Here is a 20,662-nt window from a genome sequence, read left to right on the forward strand (position 1 = left end):
GCGTAGCGTGGGTTATCAGCACCCGGGGCAAGGCAAGTAATTTGCGCCCCCTAACCCATGAATTTGTGCCCCCTAACCCGTGGATTTCCCTAACCCCCAGATGTTGCGCCCGGTGCGGCCGGGCCCCCCTGCACCCCCCACGCTACGCCACTGGCTAAGGGAGACATTCCGTGGGGTCGGTGGATGTAAAAGAGAGAGCCTCCCCCCACTTTGATGCCTCCAAACTGCATTCAGAGGGTAATTATGCCATTAATTATTTTGTTCTGTTTTACAGGTTCAGTCTGAGGAGGCCTCTGAATTGAAATTTGCATGGAAGACACTTCAGTGGGCTGGGAAATTAGAAGTCCCTCAGATTGCATTATTTTCTTCATGGTATTATTAGAGCATCAAGAAATTGATGCCGTTCTGGAGCCTCATGTGACTTCCTGCACACAGCAGCCCAGATTAATCACCAAATGGTTAAAATAAATGGTGAAAGGTGGATCTCCTATTAATAAAAGGATTATTAAAAAGACATCTTTCCCATAGGGAAGCAAGGCCCCTTTTGCTCTCGTGTTATTGTACTACACCAACTGATTATCTGCGTAAAATGGTGCAAGCTGTCAGAACCATGGTTCCTGTAAAATGACAGTAGCCAGGCCAGCCGCAGCCATGGCAGCCAGGTTTTAGGATCTGTGGCTCCTGCCTCCCTTCTGCCCCGATACGGTGCACAGCTCTGAGCAAAGTCATTTACAGTTTCAATTAAAACGGAACCCACTTAGCATTGCAGGGGGGTAATTAATGTTTGTGGAGTGCTTTGAGGGACTCCGATAAAAAGATGCTCTCAACAGGCAGGTGGTAATTACTGTTTGAAAGTGCTCTTACGAGCGTGGTTGCTTTTTTAAAATTGCTGTTTCAAAGCGTTTCTTCTTTTGCAAAGTGACTTTGTACCTGTTGCTTGTGCGAAACACGTTGGCGTGTGCTCGTCCACAAGTGCCAGTGTGGTGTAGTGGTTAAAGTGTCAGACTAGGACCTGAGAGATCAGGGTTCAGATCCCCCATTCAAGCTCACCGGGTGATCCTGGGCCAGTCGTTCACTCTCAGCCTAACCTACTTCACAGGGTTATTGTGAGGATAACATGGGGCAGGGCAGAACTAGTCCAACCCTCTGCTTGCACCCTGACATGCTGTAATATTATTCTTATTCACACCTCCTCTTGACCCACTGGTTTCCCCTGGGGAAAACTGCTCTTTAGTGCTCAGTTGGAGCAAACAGCAATTCAGGTTTTCCCCAGATGGACGTTTGCTCCGATTTAGCATTGAAGAGTGGTTTTCACTAGGAAAGGAGTGGGGGCAAGAAGGAAACTGCTCAGACCTAAGCCTAGAAAGCTCAGGTCAAGCGGAAAATTGATTGGACCCATGCTTTCAAGGCAGGGGTGCCACCTTTCTCTCAGGATTGTGGGTGCCCACCACCGCGACATGGACATGCGACATTGCCTGGACATAGTGCATGTGATCTCACTCACACTAGGTGCAGATGTGGGCGAGTGATGTTGCAAGTCCACATTGTGGCAGCCAGCAGCAATGACTCCTCTTCCTCCTCCTCCTATCTGCAGCCAGCGAGGCACCCTTCTCCATGGAGAAGGGCTTGGAGGCAGAGAGACTACCTCCATATCTGAGTCCCACCCCCCAGAAAAGGGTGCCTCACTCGTTGGCCGAGGAGGGCAGAGCTGAACTGCTTCTCTTTTGGAGGCAGTGCTGCTGCCACCTGCCAGCCTTCTTCATTGACTTTGTGTGTGCCCAGCCCCCACAATTATATTATTGTGGGTGCCCAAGCACCCAAGGGCCCCTGCAGTTGGCTCCTATGTTTCTAGGCATGGGGCAAGCAGAAGCATGGACAAGCCCTCAGACCCAGGAGAACAGAAAAAAAAGGCTTCTCTCTGCTTGCCACTTGAGTGCCAGAGAACCAGGAATGGCTCAGAAATGGGCCAAGCTATTTCCCTGCTTTTTTTATTTCATTAAAGATTCCAGTCCAACCAAACCTGAGTGAGGAGAAGCTTGCCCAATAATGCTATCCACAGAGACTATCCAGCTTAGCGTTTTCAGAGAAGGGTGTATTACTGCTAGGCGGAGGAGAACTGCCTCTGTCGCCTGCAAAAGATTTCTGCATCTACTCAGCTGGAAGGAAGAATCTGTTTACGTTCTGCTTTTGAAAATAAAACTGCATTTCCAAATAAATGAAATTGTTCCTCACACACCTGGTCCTGCTTTTTTTTTTTTTTAACAGCTTGTCCTCTGCTTTGCAGCAGGGTCAGGCTATAAAAGTGCAAGCATGGATCATCAAGCGGAGATATTGCCTCTGGGATTCTGGACCGCAGGCCACAGCTTAACTCCTTGAGAGACAGATTGCTTAGGGCTGGATGTGACTCCAGCCCATGCCTCTCAGAAACACTCTGCTTTTGAGTCTGCCTCTGATTCTCTGCCTCTTCCTTAGCAAGTCCGACACAAGCCAGTTTCAAGTGGATAGTATCCATGTCTCTTTCTCCTCCCTTCAATTTTCCTTCAATTTTTCCTTCAGTTTTTAATTTGATCATGGATGGGTTGGGGACAAACAAGCTGAGGCTTAATCCAGACAAGACAGAAATGGGGCAGAATCCCTCCCTTGGAAACTCAAGTGCACAGCTTAGGGGATGTTCCTGGACCCAGCCTTGGGCACAGATGCTCAACTATTGACTGTGGTCAGGACTGCATTTACCCAACTTAGGTTGGTGCACCAGCTGTGCCCATTCCATGAGTCACCAGAGATGGGCATGGTGACACATACCTTAGCCACATCTCAAATAGACTACTGCAATGTGTTCTCTGTGGGGCTGCCTTTGAAAAGTCTTCAGAAATTCCAGCTGCTCCAGAATGCTGTGGCCAGTCTGCTGAACAGAGCTGGGTACTGGGAGTATGTTACTTCTTTATGACAGCTGATTCGTGGGCTTCTGGTTAATTTTTTGAGCCCAGTTCAAAGTTCATCATGACCCTAAATAAATGGCTTGGGATTACTGAAGTCTGTCTTCTCTCCTCCACAACTGCCCAGTTATTAAGATCTTCTGGAGAGGCTCTCCTCCCTATCAAGAGTTGTGTTTGGCTGAGGTGCAGGTGAAGGCCTTCTGTGTGGCTGCACATAGGTTTTTGAACTCCTTATCCAGAGGGGGTAAGGCATGCCCTCTCCTTAAGGGCCTTCTCCTGCCATATGAAAACTTTCTTTTCTTTTTTAATGAGCATCTGACCTGTGAAGTGGTTAAGTTTTAACTGTCCTGTTTTCATCTGCTTTTCAAAACAATATCCTTACATGTTTTCTGGTTGCATTTATTGATGTTATTTTTTGCTGCTAGCCAGGTTGAGCCTCGTGGGTCCCTTCTGGAAAGCCAGGATAGAAGTATTTTAAGCAAGCAGGCAGGCAAATGAAGGTGAGAGAGGGGGGTGATGCAGCACATAGAATCATAGAACTGTAGAATTGGAAGGGATCCTGAGGAACATCTATAGATAACAGCAAGGTACTTACATGATCAATCAGCTCCCTGATCATGCCGTTCCACTGCCCCTTCTCATCCTGGGCTCCGTACTTCCCATCCTCCACCACACGGATCTCATAGCTGAAGCCAAGGATTCGGGAGACTTCCCTTAGGAGATCAACGCAGTAGCCTTCAAAGCGCTCATTCCCGGAGAGCACGGTGTCCGATTTGATGAACATGACAAAGGGTTCCTCCTACAGAGGAAGGAAGGAAAGAGACAGAGAGTAGCTAAACAACCACATGCAAGCTAAACCCACCAGCCACAGAAGCCCCTTTAAGTAGCCACAGGACAGATCTGGGTGTCTCTCTTTGCTTTCTGGCACTGCAGCCAGTTTGGTCGTTATCATGCCTGCTACCATTATAGCATTATTACACTAATGAGAGCCAGTATGCTGTAGTGGTTAGATGGTCTGACTAGGACCTGGAATCTCCTTGGAGAAAACAGGAGGATATAAATGCAGCAAATAATTCAATATCATACTCCATCCTTAGAACTTGTAATATTTTCAATGCGCTTCAAAAACTTCAGTGGCCACAATTCAAGGCAGAAGTAAACACCCTGAAAGAAGTCATTGAACACTATAGATTTTAATGGTTGCTCATCTCTGCTTTGGATTGCAGCCCCTCATGCTCAGCTGTTTGGAATGTTCTCCTTTTACAGATCAGGAACTGAGGCCATCATGCATTATTTTCCTAAGGATGTGGTAGAAGGCCAGAGTGGCTTCATGGCCACCTGCCTTACCACTGGACCTTACCGCTCTTTGGAACTCAGCCTGACTGCCCCACATAAAGATTGCCTTCCATGAAAGACCCATAAAAAGAGGCTTTCTCCGTGTTTGGAATCTGCTAGGCAGGGTGAAGGAGCTACTTCAGTAGTACTGATTTTTGGGGGGCCAGACCCCTTTGGTTCTATAAACTCTTCCCCAGTTTCCCCTACCCTACCCTTTAAAAAGCACTCTTCAGAATAGCAGTTTGCACAACCCCCTAAGGACTGCAAGAACACAATAAAATTTGAAACAGTGACAATTAATTGCCCACTTAATCAAAATCCAATTTAAATTATTTATTTAATTGATTCAACAAAACCGATGAACTTGCTCCAGGGATTCTAGCATTTCAAAGTCTCATAGTCATTTGCACCTCTGGTGTCCGCCCCTCCCCCCCCCCCATGGCGTCACCATCTTGCCTCTTAATGCCCACCCTTGGTAATCCCGATGCCCCGCAAGGAGGCGTTACCACCCACTTTGGAAACCACTGGGTTACCCAGTCCTTAAAATAGGACAAACAACTTGCAGCACCCACAACTGGTACAGCTGGTGGACAAGGAACAGCTGAAAGCAAGGCAGCAGACAGGATGCCCATCCAGGAAGCTGGTCCTCATGCCTTTTGCATTCGTCCTCAAATCTAGAGGCCAGCAAGAGAAGCCATAAAGCCCCATTAATCTCGGGAGGCACAAAACAGAGTGGAGGGGGGCGTGTTCCTCCATATTTAACAGTTGAAGAAGCAGCATCGTGTAGGAGCTCTGCTCGCCTCTGCGCCACTCCTGGAGGTCTCAGACATTTCCTAGGGGGTAATTCTTGAACTCTGCAAGGCACTTATTCACGGGCTGTTTCACAATTTATTACTGGAAATGGTCAGACATTCAATTCGCAGGCTTTCAGGGCTCGCTAATCGATTTCTCAGCGAAGGTGCCCTCAATTTCAGGATCTTCACAGCTCTCCCGTGGCTCGAGGAGGAGAGAGCGGAACGGTCTGCTGGAGAAACATCATCGGCCAGCTGCCACCGACAAGGCGCTGCAGGATGAGCAGGAGGGTGTGAAAGGGGGAGGCAGGGAGGAATTCCAGCACCAAGTCTTGGTGGCGGCAGCATCAGCAACAGCAAACAGGCCATCAAGTGGCAGAGCGGGAGGGAGATGTGGGTGATTCCCTGCTTGAAAAGGGAACTGTTGCAGAACTCAGGCAAAGCAGAAGTGCTTGTCTCCACCTGCGTCATCAGCACAGAATCATAGAACTCTTGGAAGGGACCCCAAGGGACCTCTAATCCAACCCCCTACAACCCAGGAATCACAGCTAATGAATCTGAACTCTACAATTCTATGATTCTATGACTTTATAAGGCATTCTAGGGCCCCATCTGCACTATACACTGAAAGCAGTATCACACCACTTTAAACCTGGGAAGTGTATCGTGGATTCATAGAATTCTAGAGCTGAAGGAACCTCAAGAGTCATGAAGTCCAACCCTCTGCACTGTGGGAATCACAGAGAAAGGATCACTGACAGATGACCATGCACCTGTAGATGCTGAGAGCAGTTAAAGGTAAAGGTAAAGGTACCCCTGCCCGTACGGGCCAGTCGTGTCTGACTCTAGGGTTGTGCGCTCATCTCACTTAAGAGGCTGGGATCCAGCGCTGTCTGCAGACACTTCCGGGTCACGTGGCCAGCATGACGAAGCTGCTCTGGCGAGCCAGCACCAGCACAGCACACGGAAACGCCGTTTACCTTCCTGCTATAAAGCGGTACCTATTTATCTACTTGCACTTAGGGGTGCTTTCGAACTGCTAGGTGGGCAGGAGCTGGGACCGAAAGACGAGAGCTCACCCCGCCGCGGGGATTCGAACCACCGACCATACGATCGGCAAGTCCTAGGCACTGAGGTTTTACCCACAGCGCCACCCGCGTCCCTGCTGAGAGCAGTTAGGACACCCCAGTTCTCCTCACAGAGCTACAGCTCCCTGAGGCCCCTGGGAAGAGGTATTTGTAGCTCTGTGAGGGAAATAGGGGTCTTCTAAGAACTCTCAGCACCCTTAACAAACTACAGTTTCCGGATGACAGTTTCAAATGGTATGATTCTGCTTTAAATCTATAATAGTGATGGGGCCTAGGTTTAGTATGAGGTACTGGCTAACCTTTCCAAGGTGACCAAGGCCTCCCCCTGCAGGCCAAAATGATGCAGTGATTCCTGCATTGTGAGTGGTTGGACTATCAGGCATGTCCAACTCCCAAGAGACTGTGATCTACTCCCAGTATATAAAAAAACTGGCAGTGATCTACCCATTGTCAAGTTTTTAAGCTTTTCCCCCGTAACTTTTTGTACACGATAAGGATCCCGCGATCTACCAGGATCAGCTGGGATCCCTGGATTAGATGATCCTCTGAGTTCCTTCCAACTCTACAATTCCATGATACTATGGCAGCTGATCTTGACCCACAAGAACCAGCTGCTGATGCTGTAGCAAAGGCTTAGAGAAACTATCAAAATGGGGGGCTGATTTGGAATGGGGAGAGAGGAGCCTTTGTGTGTGGTTTCAAAGAGAGAAACTCTTCAATCTCGCTGCAGCATCCTCTCTAAGGGATTTGCCTGCCCCCGCCCTCCCGCTATCATCCTCCTGAAGTAACAAAGCTCGGCACTCTGTCTAACACATCTGAATCTAAACCAGTGGGCCTCATCATAATTCATTAGAGACTGGATGGAAATTCACCCTGAACTGATGCCTGCCTTCAAATCCAATAGCAGGCCCGTGTGCTAAATGTGCTGTGACAGTTAGTGGCCAAGGAGACCGGCTGAGTATTCAAGCGTCGCTGGCTAAGTGAATTACTTTGGGGTAGTTTGTCACTTGGGTACCTAAGTGTGGGGGGGGGGGAGGGGGAGCCCCAAGGGATGCTGAGAAATGTCAATAAGAGCTCCTGAGAGATGACAAGGGCTTGGTTGCAGTTTCAGAGCGGGTGGTTTGTGGGCTGTGGGAAGTTGCTCCCTAGCACAGGGCTGAGCAGAAGACAGATTGGAATCCACTGGTGAGAGGAAGTGTGAACATGTATTTGTTAGAGTATCAAATCTTCCACTTGACCTTGACTGGGTGACCTCAGACCACTCAGTGTTCTCAGTTTAACCTACCTTACAGGGTTGTTGTGGGGATTATTTAAGGAGGAGTAGAACCATATACACCACATTGAGCTCCAATGGCTTCACTGAACCCCAGTCTGGATGCTGCCAAGGAGAACATTGTAATTGGACAGTTACCTGCCATGCCCAAATAGTTCAGCCCTTTTGCTATCAGGATAATCTGTCCATACACAATGTAATGTATGAAAACACAGCTCAAGCTCCATGTTGGTTTCTCCTTAGAAGGTGGTGGTGGGGTTATGATCTAGAAGTGGAAACAGCCAAATCTAGGAGGGGTTAGATAGAACCCTGCAACCACTTACCAGGACTGTGGTGACAATCAAGGATCTGTTGGTGAGAGAATCTGTCACATTGGGGCCTTGCCTTCGAGAGATTTCAGTGATATTCAGTCCATCAGATGGGCTCCACACACCAACCTGTGATGGAGGCAAAGACAAAAAATGAGCAAAAATTCAACCAAACCATCAGGCCAGACCAGTCAGGCCACTGAAGAGAGAGAGAACGGTCAAGGGAGTGGAGGTCAGATATTGTGAAATCAGTCTCTAGTTCAGGGGTGGGGAACCTGATGGCCTCCAGATATGGCTGGACTACAACTCCCATCATCCATGACCACTGGGTCACATTGGCTTTTGGGGCTGATGGGAGTTGGAAGTCCAACAGCATCTGGAGGGGACTGCAAATGATCCCCATCCCTGCTCAAGTGAAAACAGGCAAATAAATGAAAGAGAGGGCTGGGCAGTGCTTGTACAAACTGTTACTTTGATGTAACACAACCTTAACATGATTTAAGAACATAAGAAGAGCTTGCTGAATCAGGCCAGAGTTACCCCTCTAGTCTAGGCTGCTGTTCTCACAATGGCCAACCAGATGCCCCAACAGGAAACTCGCAAGCAGGATCTGAGCACAAGAGCACTCTTTCCTCCTCTGGTTTCCAGCAACTGGCATTCAGTATCATTGCTGTCTCTGACAATGGAGGCAGAGCATGGCCATCATGGTGAATTTATCCAGTCCTCTTTTAACACCATCCAAGTGAGCAAGTTCCATAGTTAAAGTATGTGCCAAATGTATTGCTTTTGGCTGAAAGGGGAGAGGTCTCATCATCTGGGCAGTCCAGGACCTCCATACACACTACCCAAGCTCGTGTCCTGGGGAGGTCAGTCCTGCTAATACAGGGGTTTAACTTTGCCCCCCAAGCATAGTTCATTGTCTATTGAGACAGACAGATGGTGACAACAACAACATAAACAAGATGTTTATGTGTCTGCATGTGCGTATAATGACTAAGTGATGTTTCAAGCTATCTTAGGAGAGGATTCAAAAGACTTTGTAAAAACTAACACAGGAGGAAGCTGGCACATTTCACGGTTTCACCTGTGGATTATCTGAGAACCCCTGAGTCTTAAATGACACAGTCTGCAAGGCAAGAAGCTCTGTATTACATTTTAAAAGACCCCCCGCCCCAATTAGCACAACCACACAAAGTAACCACACAATGTTTTACTGATATGAAGTAAAACTTCATTGCATTGCAGGGGGTTGGACCAAACAACCCTTTGAGTCCCTTCCAGCTCCATAATTCTATGATTCTATTAAAACACCAATTGGCCCCCTTTCAAAATAGTTGATTGTTTATATACAAAAGACAGTTCCCTCCCTTGGTCCTCTCCTTCATCCTGCAATAATCCATGTGTGGAAAGATTATTAACGGGTAGAATGACGTGGGTGGCGCTGTGGGTTAAACCACAGAGCCTAGGGCTTGCTGATCAGAAGGTCGGCAGTTCGAATCCCCACAACGGGGTGAGCTCCTGTTGCTCAGTCCCTGCTCCTGCCAACCTAGCAGTTCAAAAGCACATCAAAGTGCAAGGAGATAAATAGGTACTGCTCTGGTGGGAAGGTAAACGGTGTTTCCGTGCGCTGCTTTGGTTCGCCAGATGCGGCTTAGTCATGCTGGCCACATGACCCGGAAGCTGTAAACCGGCTCCCTCGGCCAATAAAATGAGATGAGCACCGCAACCCCAGAGTCGGTCACAACTGGACCTAACGGTCAGGGGTCCCTTTACCTTTACCTTTATGATGGCACACAAATGGCAAGCAAGAACCCTCACTGCAGTTTGTGACGATGACTTGGCAAAAGAAAGAAAAATACCCTACATGGGAGACCCAAGCCTGCTTAAATAAAAATAAAAATCCCTCAACAACACTGTCCCACTATCCCACCACTGCCAGCACTGCCACCATGCTAGCTGGATACAGGATTTGTAATTACACATGTTTAATGCCTCCATAATCCGTTAACTTGCAGGAGGCAAGGAAGATCAGAAGCTCACCGCTAAACCTCAGGCAAATGTAAACTATTAAACATAATGCAAAAGTACATATCAGGATTTGCTCCCAGTTTGGGCACACAATTAATTCAGATTACCTATTGACTGGAATTTAATGTCCTGACTCCACAGAGATTTGACACAGACACTCTAAAGCCTTTCTTGAGCTAAGAGAGAGCTTAAGCACACACACTCGAGAGAAAGAGGGAGAGAGAAAGAGAGCGTGAAAATGTGATAAGAACTCGCTGGAAATGACGGAAATTAACTGAGTCCCAGCATCCTTGCAGAGCATAGAAGAAGCTGTTGGGGAATTTTAATGCCACATGCTGGCCTTAAGTAACAGTGTCCAAAAATTATCTTGAATAAGCACCAGTGATGGAAGAAATACGAACACCAACACCCTGAGAAAGTCTTGCAGAAGGTAAAAAAGTCTGGAGATATTTTTAGAATGGGATATATTTTTTTTCTCCCCTGGATGACCCAATTAAATGGATGTGAACATGGCAAGAGCCAGTGTGGCACAGTGGTTAGAGTGGTGGACTAGGACCCAGGAGAGCAGGGTTCAAATCCCCACTTGGCCGTGAAGCTGACTGGGTGACCTTGGGCCAGTCATTGCCTCTCAGCCTAACCTACCTTATTGGGTTGTTATGGGGCTTAAATTAGGAGGGGGACAGACCATGTATGACACATCAAGCTCCTTGGAGAAAAAGGTGGGATATAAATGCAATAATAATAATAATAATAATAATAATAAATTTTATTTATATCCCGCCCTCCCCAGCCGAAGCCGGGCTCAGGGCGGCTAACAACATTAAAACAGTATAACATTATAAAACATTATAAAAATGAATTAAAATCAAAATTGATGGCAACCATAAACTAAAGCTTTGTAAAGATTGCCAGAGGAGGGGGTCAGGCTGCGCCCTGACCAAATGCCAGGTGGAACAGCTCTGTCTTGCAGGCCCTGCGGAAAGATGTCAAGTCCTGCAGGGCCCTTGTCTCTTGTGACAGAGCGTTCCACCAGGTTGGAGCCGCAGCCGAAAAAGCCCTGGCTCTAGTTGAGGCCAGCCTAACCTCTCTGAGGCCTGGGACCCTCAAGGTGTTTTTATTTGAAGATCGTAAGTTCCTCTGTGGGGCATACCAGGAGAGGCGGTCCCGTAGGTACGAGGGCCCTAGGCCGTATAGGGCTTTGAAGGTTAAAACCAGCACCTTAAACCTGATCCTGTACTCCACCGGGAGCCAGTGCAGCTGGTATAGCACCGGATGAATGTGATCTCTAAGCGAAGACCCCGTAAGGAGTCTCGCTGCGGCATTCTGCACCCGCTGGAGTTTATGGGTCAGTCTCAAGGGCAGCCCCACGTAGAGCGAGTTACAATAATCCAGTCTGGAGGTGACCGTCGCGTGGATCACAGTGGCTAGGTCAGGGCGAGAGAGGTAAGGAGCCAACTGCTTAGCTTGGCGGAGATGAAAAAATGCCGCCTTTGTTGTAGCTGCAATCTGCGCCTCCATGGAGAGGGAGGTATCGAAGATTACACCCAAACTCTTAACGGACGGTGCTGGCACTAATTGCACCCCCGCAAGAGATGGGAGTTGCCCCCTCAGTCCCATGTCGTCCCGTCCCAGCCAGAGGACCTCTGTCTTCGAAGGATTTAACTTCAGCCGGCTCCCACGTAACCATCCAGCCACAGCCTCCAAGCATCTGATCAGTGTGTCTGGGGCCGAGTCCGGGTGGCCGTCCATCAACAAATAGAGTTGGGTGTCATCAGCATACTGATGGCAGCCCAGCCCAAAACTCCGGACAAGCTGGGCGAGGGGGCGCATAAAGATGTTAAAAAGCATCGGGGAGAGTATTGCACCCTGAGGCACACCACACACCAAGGAGTGGCGGGATGACAATTCCCCCCCAAGCGCCACCCTCTGTCCCCGACCAGAGAGAAACGAGCGTAGCCATTGAAGGACTGTGCCCTGGATCCCCACGTCGGCAAGGCGGTGGTCCAGGAGTTCATGATCGACCATGTCGAAGGCTGCTGACAGGTCTAGAAGAATCAGCAGCCCCGACCCGCCTCGATCCAGCTGCCTGCGGAGATCATCTGTTAGGGCGACCAGAGCCGTCTCGGTCCCATGACCAGCGCGGAAGCCGGACTGGAATGGATCCAGAGCTGATGTTTCATCCAGAAACCTACCAAGCTGTTCAGCAACCGCTCTCTCAATCACCTTACCCAGGAATGGAAGATTCGAAACCGGGCGGTAATTGGATAGATCTAAGGGATCTAATGATGTTTTCTTTAAGAGCGGGCGCACCACTGCCTCCTTCAGTTCCCCTGGGAATGTCCCGGTGCCAAGGGACAGATTGATGATATCCCCCAGGGGGGCCCGCACCTCTTCTGGACACGCTCTAATCAGCCAGGACGGGCACGGGTCGAGAGGACAGGTGGTGGGCTTTCCAGCTCGGAGGAATCTGTCTACATCAGCTGGGGATATCCAGTCAAAGTGGTCCAATACTGAACCCGAGGACAGTCGAGGGGCCTCCAGTTCCTTTATTGTATCCAAATTGGCAGGGAGGTCATGGCGGAGCAACAAGACCTTCTCCGCAAAAAATATAAATAAATAAAATAAGACATCTTCACAAGAACACCTCCCGTTTCCCAGAAAGCAAAGTTTACTTGTAGAATCCACAGAATTAGACACATTCCTGGAGGACAGCTATTGGCCAGGAGAGCTAAAATAAAACCTCCATGTACAAAAGAAGTCCACTTGCAATGATCAGATGCTGATTTGCTGATCTCACAGCAACCATGCAAAGGCAGTTAGGCTGAAAGATGGTGAGCTGGCCAATGAGATTTGGGAATGAGCAAGGGATGAGCAGGATTCACCAGTGCAATGCCATTGCACTCACCAGTGTAATGCCAACCCTTCAGCTCCTATATAGTTCTCAGGGTCAATGGATAGTCTGGGGGAGCCCAGGAGAACTGCTCTGATCTTTGAAAAGAGGAAAGGAAGCCATGAGGCAACCCAACTGACCTTTTCAAGCCCGTCTTCCTTGAGGCTGATGATGTCCAAATCGAAATCTGTCCTCAAGCCACTGGTTTTGTTGAAGACGATGCGTCCAGTGAGACCTTCCCACTGGGCCTGGGGAAAGAAGGGGGGAACATTGGAGGTTGGGGGATGTTGATGAATAGTGGGGGTGGGGGTAGGGAGAGACAAAGGAGCCATTTGTCAAGCTCATAAATCACAATCTGCTCCAGAGAAGCACAGTGCTTTATTTTAATTACTCCTTCCACCATGACTCTGCCCCTGAAGAGCTTGATTAATTAATAATCACCCCCGATTGCTCATGGGACTGCAGAGGCTGGGGAACCCCATAAATCCCACTGTACTCTCAGCCCTGATTTACGCTCACCCCTTCCAGGTTGCTCACCATGGAGGGGAAATAACTCATTGGTCTGTTGAGATTTTGGCCAGTCACAGTCCTGGGGAGAAAGACACACACACACACACACACACACACACACACACACACACACCAACCACTTGCCTGGAAGAAACCACAAAGAGGTTTACACAAAAACAACAACAGTAAAATAAAGAAAAAAAATCCAAACCATACTTTAAACCATACAAAAGTTAAAACACAAAAACAGATAGCCTCAACTTGCTAAGCACTTTCCCTAACCAATAATGTTTATGGCAGGCACCAAAAAGACTACAGTGAAGGAGCCTGCTTGAACTCAATAAGCAGGGAGTTCCAAAGTGTAGGTGCTGGCACACTAAACGATCAAGTTCTTTCAAATGCAGAATAGATATTATGTGGCACCTGTAGTACTGAAATTCTGCCAATTGAAGTGGTAACATGGGTATGTGTGGGACAGGGGTCAGCAAAGTTTTTGTGGCTGGAGCTGGTTCACGGTCCCGCAGACACTGCGGTGGGCCAGAGTGCATAAGTGTGCGCACACACACATGTGCAAACACTATTTTCGGTGTTCCTTCCGGTGTGGAGGAGGTGTGCACAGCTTCCCATTGGCTGCAGGAGCTTCCAGTGTCGCAGAAGGCAGACCCCGCTCTGCTCCACATTGGTTTAGTGTGGCGAGAGCCGACCGGGCGTTGGGGGTCTCTGAGTGGGCAGCGGGGGTCCATGGGCCAGTTAAACAACTCCCATGGGTCGCTTGTGGCCCACAGGCCTTAGGTTGCCAACCCCTGGTGTGGGATAAGGATATCTCATCAATAAACTGGTTCCAAATTGTTAAGGGCTTTATATACTAACAGATGGTGACAGCAGTCACAAAATTAAAAGATGCTTGCTTCTTGGGAGAAAGGTGATGACAAACCTAGACAGCATCTTAAAAAGCAGAGACATCACCTTGCTGACAAAGGTCCGTATGGTTAAAGCTATGGTTTTCCCAGTAGTGATGTACAGAAGTGAGAGCTGGACCATAAAGAAGGCAGATTGCCAAAGAATTGATGCTTTTGAATTATGTTGCTGGAGGAGACTCTTGAGAGTCCCATGGACTGCAAGAAGATCAAACTGATCCATTCTTAAGGAAATCAGCCCTGAGTGCTCACTGGAAGGACAGATCCTGAAGCTGAGGCTCCAATACTTTGGCCACCTCATGAGAAGAGAAGACTCCCTGGAAAAGACCCTGATGTTGGGAAAGATGGAGGGCACAAGGAGAAGGGGACGACAGAGGACGAGATGGTTGGACAGTGTTCTTGAAGCTACTAACGTGAGTTTGACCAAGCTGCGGAAGGCAGTGGAAGACAGGAGTGCCTGGCGTGCTCTGGTCCATGGGGTCCCGAAGAGTCGGACACGACTAAACAACTAAACAACAGCAGCAGCAACAACAACAATACTAACAGTAACACCTCAGCCTGGTAGCAAAGCAGCAACCAGTGAAAATATCTGAGAGCAGGTGTTTTATGCTGACAGGGTCATTGCAAAGGGTCATTCAGCAACCATTTCTCTCCCACTACCACACATGTGAACAGGGCTTTCGGACCACGGCAGGTCCAAATGCAGCATTTTCAGCTTCCTCCCTCTCGTGTCACTCAGAGGCGTTCTGTGCACACTTGGGGACCAGCACCCTTCAACAAAGCTACTTCCATGTTTCAGCACCTATCAATCAACAATGGTTTAACTGTGATTCCTGCATTGCAGGGAGGTTGGACTAGATGGCCCTTGGGGTCGTTTCCAACTCTACAATTCTATGATTCCATGAATCATTCTCCACTTTCAGCACCTCAGCAAACCTGAAATCACTGTTACTCTCAGTTTCCAGGGCCACAGGAACAATTAAACTCAATGTCATAAGGGAGCCTCTTCCCCATCTCTCTATCTCACACACAGAGTGCCAATGGAGCAGGAGGCCAATGGGGCTGGGGAGGGAGGAGTTCCACCCTATCAAATTCTGTGCCAGCTGGTGACATTTGAGCTTTCGCATGGCCAGTCCTTGCCTGCACTTAATGAAAGTCGTTTTACATGCCGTGAACTTTAGGCCTGGTATTTCCCTGCTCCCGTCCATGAAATGCCAAGCCGTTAACAGGGTTTAGTGTTTTCCTGTCATATCGCAGTGAAGGAGGCACAATCTTTCATGAGGCTCCTTACGCCATAGTCGTTCCCACCACATGTCCTGGGGAAACCAAGCTCAAAATTAGCCCAGTGAGCATGCTGCCCCACATCCCACGTTATGATTTCATACACAATGAAAATAAAGGTACTGTTAAGAAAAAGGAGACATATGTCAATATTTGCATCGCCCCCCCCAGCCTGTCCCTAAGTATTTGAAGATGATGATCCTATAATATTTGCAGCTGGCTATCATATATAACCTTTTAGCCTGGTGAAGTGGAGACTGAGAGATGATATGGTAGCCATCTTCAAATATCTGGTGGGCTGTCACATTAGGGTGGTTCATAAAAATCTTTTTTTTAAAAAAAAAAAAAATCCCTGCTCCAAAGGTCTTATCTTATTACACTAGGGATTATAAAGCTATATGTGAAATTTCGTGCATATCAGTTAATACCTTGACCCTCCTCCACGAAAATAGCTGTTTACTCAGCCGTTTTCCTATGTCGTGAAGGCTGAAATTTCAATTCAGTGGGGCTGGGTCAAGATATTAACTACAGTTTTATGATACGAATTATTACCATAACCAAGACTAAATAATACTATTTGGTGTTTATAACTGAGCAGAATGGAGTTACAATTCTACATACTGCAAACACAACCCTAGGTTCCCCCAGCTTACTGTTGCTTACTAGTTAGGGAACTATAAACTTTGCTAAACCTTAGACCCTAAGAGACTTCCAGGCTAAGGTCTCCCAAGATCTCCTGATTAAGTTGCAAACCCTGCAAATGATCAATCCATATGCCAATAAAGGCTTGAGAATCTGAGCATATGATCGAGCTATTCTTCAAAGGGCTTGTTTTGATCCAGCAGACAAAAAGCTCAATGGAGGTTTAGTGGATCAGAATAAATTCTGAAGAACAGTTTGCAAAGCAGGGGTAGATTTGGAGGCAGGCACAGAATGGCTATAAAAAGTCTAGGCACTTTCCTGCTTGTGACAGAAGCTGTGGACAGTCTGGCGCACACTGGCAAAAGCAGCGCAAGTTGCTACCTCTGCAGTGGGAATTGTCAGCTTCTTTAGCAGAGAAATGCCTTCTGTTTGGAGCCTCCCAAAGGACAAATGTTGCCTCTTTATGGTCTCTGCTTCTGGCAGCAGATTTTGCAAATGTGCAACTGGTTGAAAACACAGGGAAGCAACAGCCCTGGGCATAAAATAGAGCTCAGAGGAAAGAGGAAGGTGAATCTAAGGAACTGAAGACAGAAGCACACTGTCAGCATTGTCACCTCCTCACTTGCTAAGAACATAAAAACAGCCTGTTGGATGAGGCCAATGGCCCATCTAGTCCAGCCTCCTGTTCTCACAGTGGCTGAACAGTTGCCTGGGGAAAACCTGCAAGCCAGACCCAAGCACAAGAGCCATCACCCCTCCAGCTGTGGTTTTCAGCAACTGGCATTTAGAAGCATTGCTGCCTCCAGCTGTAAAGGCAGAGCATAACCATCATGGTTAGTAGCCACTGATAGCCCTTGCTGTGTTTGCCTAGTTCAAGGAGCCAAAGGACCAAACTGATCCATAAGGAATTGTGCTTTCAGGGAGAGGGAGAACAGAAGAGTGCTCAGGCCCTTTGCTCATTTTATGGCTTCCTATTGCTAATGGATTAGCAATGACTAGCCTGTGAATTGCCCCCTTACTAGCTTCTCTGAATTGCCCCAATGTCCGTTTCTATTTCAATAGTGGATGTGGGGTGGGGTGAGGTGAGGGAAGGCACTTCAATTACTCATTACTTGCATTGTTTTTTTCCTTTTGAAAAAAAACCAATATTAATTAAATTTGTATACCACCCTTCATCCGAAGATCACAGGGTGGTTCAGAACATAATACAAAATGAGAGCACAAAATACACAAAACCAAACCAATAACCCCCCTCCCACAAACACATTTAAAAGGCCATAGAATGTTAATCAGCCAAAGGCCTATTTAATGTTTTTGCCTGGCACTTAAAAGTGTATAATGAAGGGGCCAGGCAAGCCTCCCTTGGAAGAGCATTTCACAAATGGGGAGCCACCACAGAAAAGGCCATTCTAATGTTGCCCCCCGACCTCTCATGGAGGAGGCACACAAAGAAGGGCCTCATATGATGATCTCAGGGTCTATATTGGTTCATATGGAGAGAGGCGGTTCTTGAGATATTGTGGTCCCGAGTTTAATGGGTCAAAACCAGCATTTTGAATTGGGCCCAGAAACCGTGCAATTGTACCAGAATCACTGTCATATGCTCAAATTGTCTTGCCCTGGTGAGCAATCTGGCTGCTGAATTCTGCACTAGCTGAAGTATCCAAACCATATTCAGAGGCAGTCCTACATATAACATGTTGCAGTAAACTAAACTAGAGGTTACCAGAGCATAGACAACAAAAGTTAGGTTATTCCTCTCCCGTTAGGGGTGCAGCTGGGCCACCAGCTAAAGCTGATGGAAGGCACTCCATGTCACTGAGGCCACCTGAGCCTCAAGTGACAGCAAATGATGCAGAAATACCCCCCAGCTAAGTACCTGCTCCTTCAGAGAGAGTTTAATCCCATCAAGAGCATTAAAAGTTTACTGAACAGTGAAGTAGTTAACTAAATGTGGTATATAAAACTCTTGCTAAATTACTACCAGACTTTGAAAAGCTGGCATCACTGGATCAAGTTCACCAGTTTTGTTGAATTAATTAAGCTAAATAGTTTTAATTAGGCTTTGAATAAATGTGCAATTACTTGTTACTGTTTTGAATTTTACTGTGTTACTATATTCCTTAGAGAGCTATGCAAACTGCTATTCTGAATAATGCTTTTTATAGGGTAGGGGGCTCTGGGGATGAGTTTATGGAAGCAAGGGGGCTGTGGCCTGAAAATGTTTGGGATCCACTGGTGTAGATATTCCATAAAACCTGAGTGAAGTGAGAGAAAAGGGCAAGCACAGCAGCAGTCTGCCGTGGTTGGTTGCACTATTAGGAAGGAAGGATACTTTAATTCGAGGCCAACATGTTTACACAGATTAACTCCTGGGCTTCTGTTCTTCTTGTGTCTTTGTCTGCAAGGCTCAAAAGAAACACTGCCATGGAGTGCCTCTAATTTCCACATGCATAATAGCAAGGTCAACCCTCAACCTCTTCCTTGGCAACCTGAATAGCACTCCAGAGCTTCTCTGTGTCTCTGTTGTTCTCATGGTAATTGCTCACACGAGCTGTGAATCTCTCATTTCTAGTCACAGGAGATCACTCAGAGCGATGCACCTTGAGAGAGAGGGTGACAGGTGAAGTGGAACTGAGAGCTGGGACCAGAGGTCAGCTGGCCTCCCCTCATTCAGTGGTGCTTGGCTGCTCTCCAGAAGGTCTTTGCTGAGCATCACTTGAATGAGGCACCAGCCTCTTCCTCAGTGATATGGAAGCTCCTCAGCTTCCTTGGTGATTTAGGAGGTTGATGACCTGCCCAGTCTCACCCACTCTTACCTAAAGCTTCAGGCTAGTATCAGTCGCTCTATAATAATAATAATTTATTATTTATACCCCGCCCATCTGGCTGAGTTTCCCCAGCCACTCTGGGCGGCTCCCAATCAGTGTTAAAAACAGTACAGCATTACATATTAAAAACTTCCCTGAACAGGGCTGCCTTAAGATGTCTTCTGAATGTCAGGTAATTCTTTATCTCTTTGACATCTGATGGGAGGGCGTTCCACAGGGCGGGCGCCACTACCGAGAAGGCCCTCTGTCTGGTTCCCTGTAGCCTCACTTCTCGCAATGAGGGAACTGCCAGAAGGCCCTCGGTGCTGGATCTCAGTGTCCGGGCTGAACGATGGGGGTGGAGACGCTCCTTCAGGTATACAGGACCGAGGCCGTTTAGGGCTTTAAAGGTCAGCACCAACACTTTGAATCGTGCTCGGAAACGTACTGGGAGCCAGTGCAGATCTCTCAGAACCGGTGTTATGTGGTCCCGGCGGCCACTCCCAGTCACCAGTCTAGCTGCCGCATTCTGGATTAATTGCAGTTTCCGGGTCACCTTCAAAGGTAGCCCCACGTAGAGCGCGTTGCAGTAGTCCAAGCGTGAGATAACCAGAGCATGCACCACTCTGGCGAGACAGTCCGCGGGGAGGTAGGGTCTTAGCCTGCGTACCAGGTGGAGCTGGTAGACAGCTGCCCTGGACACAGAGTTAACCTGCGCCTCCATGGACAGCTGTGAGTCCAAAATGACTCCCAGGCTGCGCACCTGGTCCTTCAGGGGCACAGTTACCCCATTCAGGACCAGGGAATCCTCCACACCTGCCCGCCTCCTGTCCCCCCAAAACAGTACTTCTGTCTTGTCAGGATTCAACCTCAATCTGTTAGCCGCCATCCAACCTCCAACCGCCTCCAGGCACTCACACAGGACCTTCACCACCTTCACTGGTTCTGATTTAAAGGAGAGGTAGAGCTGGGTGTCATCTGCATACTGATGAACACCCAGTCCAAACCCCCTGATGATCTCTCCCAGCGGCTTCATATAGATATTAAAAAGCATGGGAGAGAGGACAGAACCCTGAGGCACCCCACAAGTGAGAGCCCAGGGGTCTGAACACTCACCCCCCACCACCACTTTCTGGACACGGCCCAGGAGGAAGGAGCGGAACCACTGTATGACAGTGCCCCCAGCTCCCAGCCCCTCTAGACGGTCCAGAAGGATGTTATGGTCGATGGTGTCAAAGGCCGCTGAGAGATCCAGCAGAACTAGGAAACAGCTCTCACCTTTGTCCCTAGCCCGCCGGAGATCATCAACCAGCGCGACCAAGGCAGTTTCAGTCCCATGGTGAGGCCTGAATCCCGATTGGAAGGGATCCAAATGGTCCGTTTCCTCCAGGCGTGCTTGGAGTTCAGCAACCACCCGCTCAGTCACCTTGCCCAAGAATGGCAGATTTGAGACTGGGCGATAGTTGGCCAAATTGGCCGGGTCTAAAGATGTTTTTTTAAGAAGTGGTTTAATGACCGCCTCTTTCAGCGGGTCTGGGAAGGCTCCCTCACAGAGGGAAGCATTCACCACCCCGCAAAGCCCATCGCCCAGCCCTTCCCGGCTCGCTTTTATCAGCCAGGATGGGCAAGGATCAAGGAGACAGGTGGTCAGTTTCACTTGTCCAAGCAGCCTGTCCACATCCTCGGAGGTAACAGATTGGAATTGATCCCATATAACAGGACCAGACAGAACTCTAGCACTCTTCCGCCCTGGCCCTGCTCCCACTGTGGAGTCTACCTCCTTCTGAATCTGAGCGATTTTATCTGCAAAAAACTTTGCAAAAGCATTGCAGGAGATCTTGGGGTCCCTACCA

The 20,662-nt window shown here is 48.3% G+C and overlaps 1 protein-coding gene across 1 annotated transcript in view; it reads right to left on the bottom strand.

Moving 5' to 3' along the window:
• GRIK3 (glutamate ionotropic receptor kainate type subunit 3) overlaps positions 1-20,662 on the bottom strand; it is a 195,652-nt gene that overhangs the window by 31,990 nt on the left and 143,000 nt on the right. The window contains exons 8-10 of the mRNA XM_079988378.1: positions 12,790-12,897; positions 7,747-7,860; positions 3,532-3,735 (exon numbers count right to left, since the gene is read on the bottom strand). Coding sequence (XP_079844504.1) covers positions 3,532-3,735; positions 7,747-7,860; positions 12,790-12,897 — 426 coding nt within the window. The remainder of the gene's footprint in view (positions 1-3,531; positions 3,736-7,746; positions 7,861-12,789; positions 12,898-20,662) is intronic.

Source organism: Podarcis cretensis, assembly GCF_951804945.1.
Source record: "Podarcis cretensis genome assembly, chromosome: 8".
In the NCBI taxonomy this organism is placed as follows: domain Eukaryota; kingdom Metazoa; phylum Chordata; class Lepidosauria; order Squamata; family Lacertidae; genus Podarcis; species Podarcis cretensis.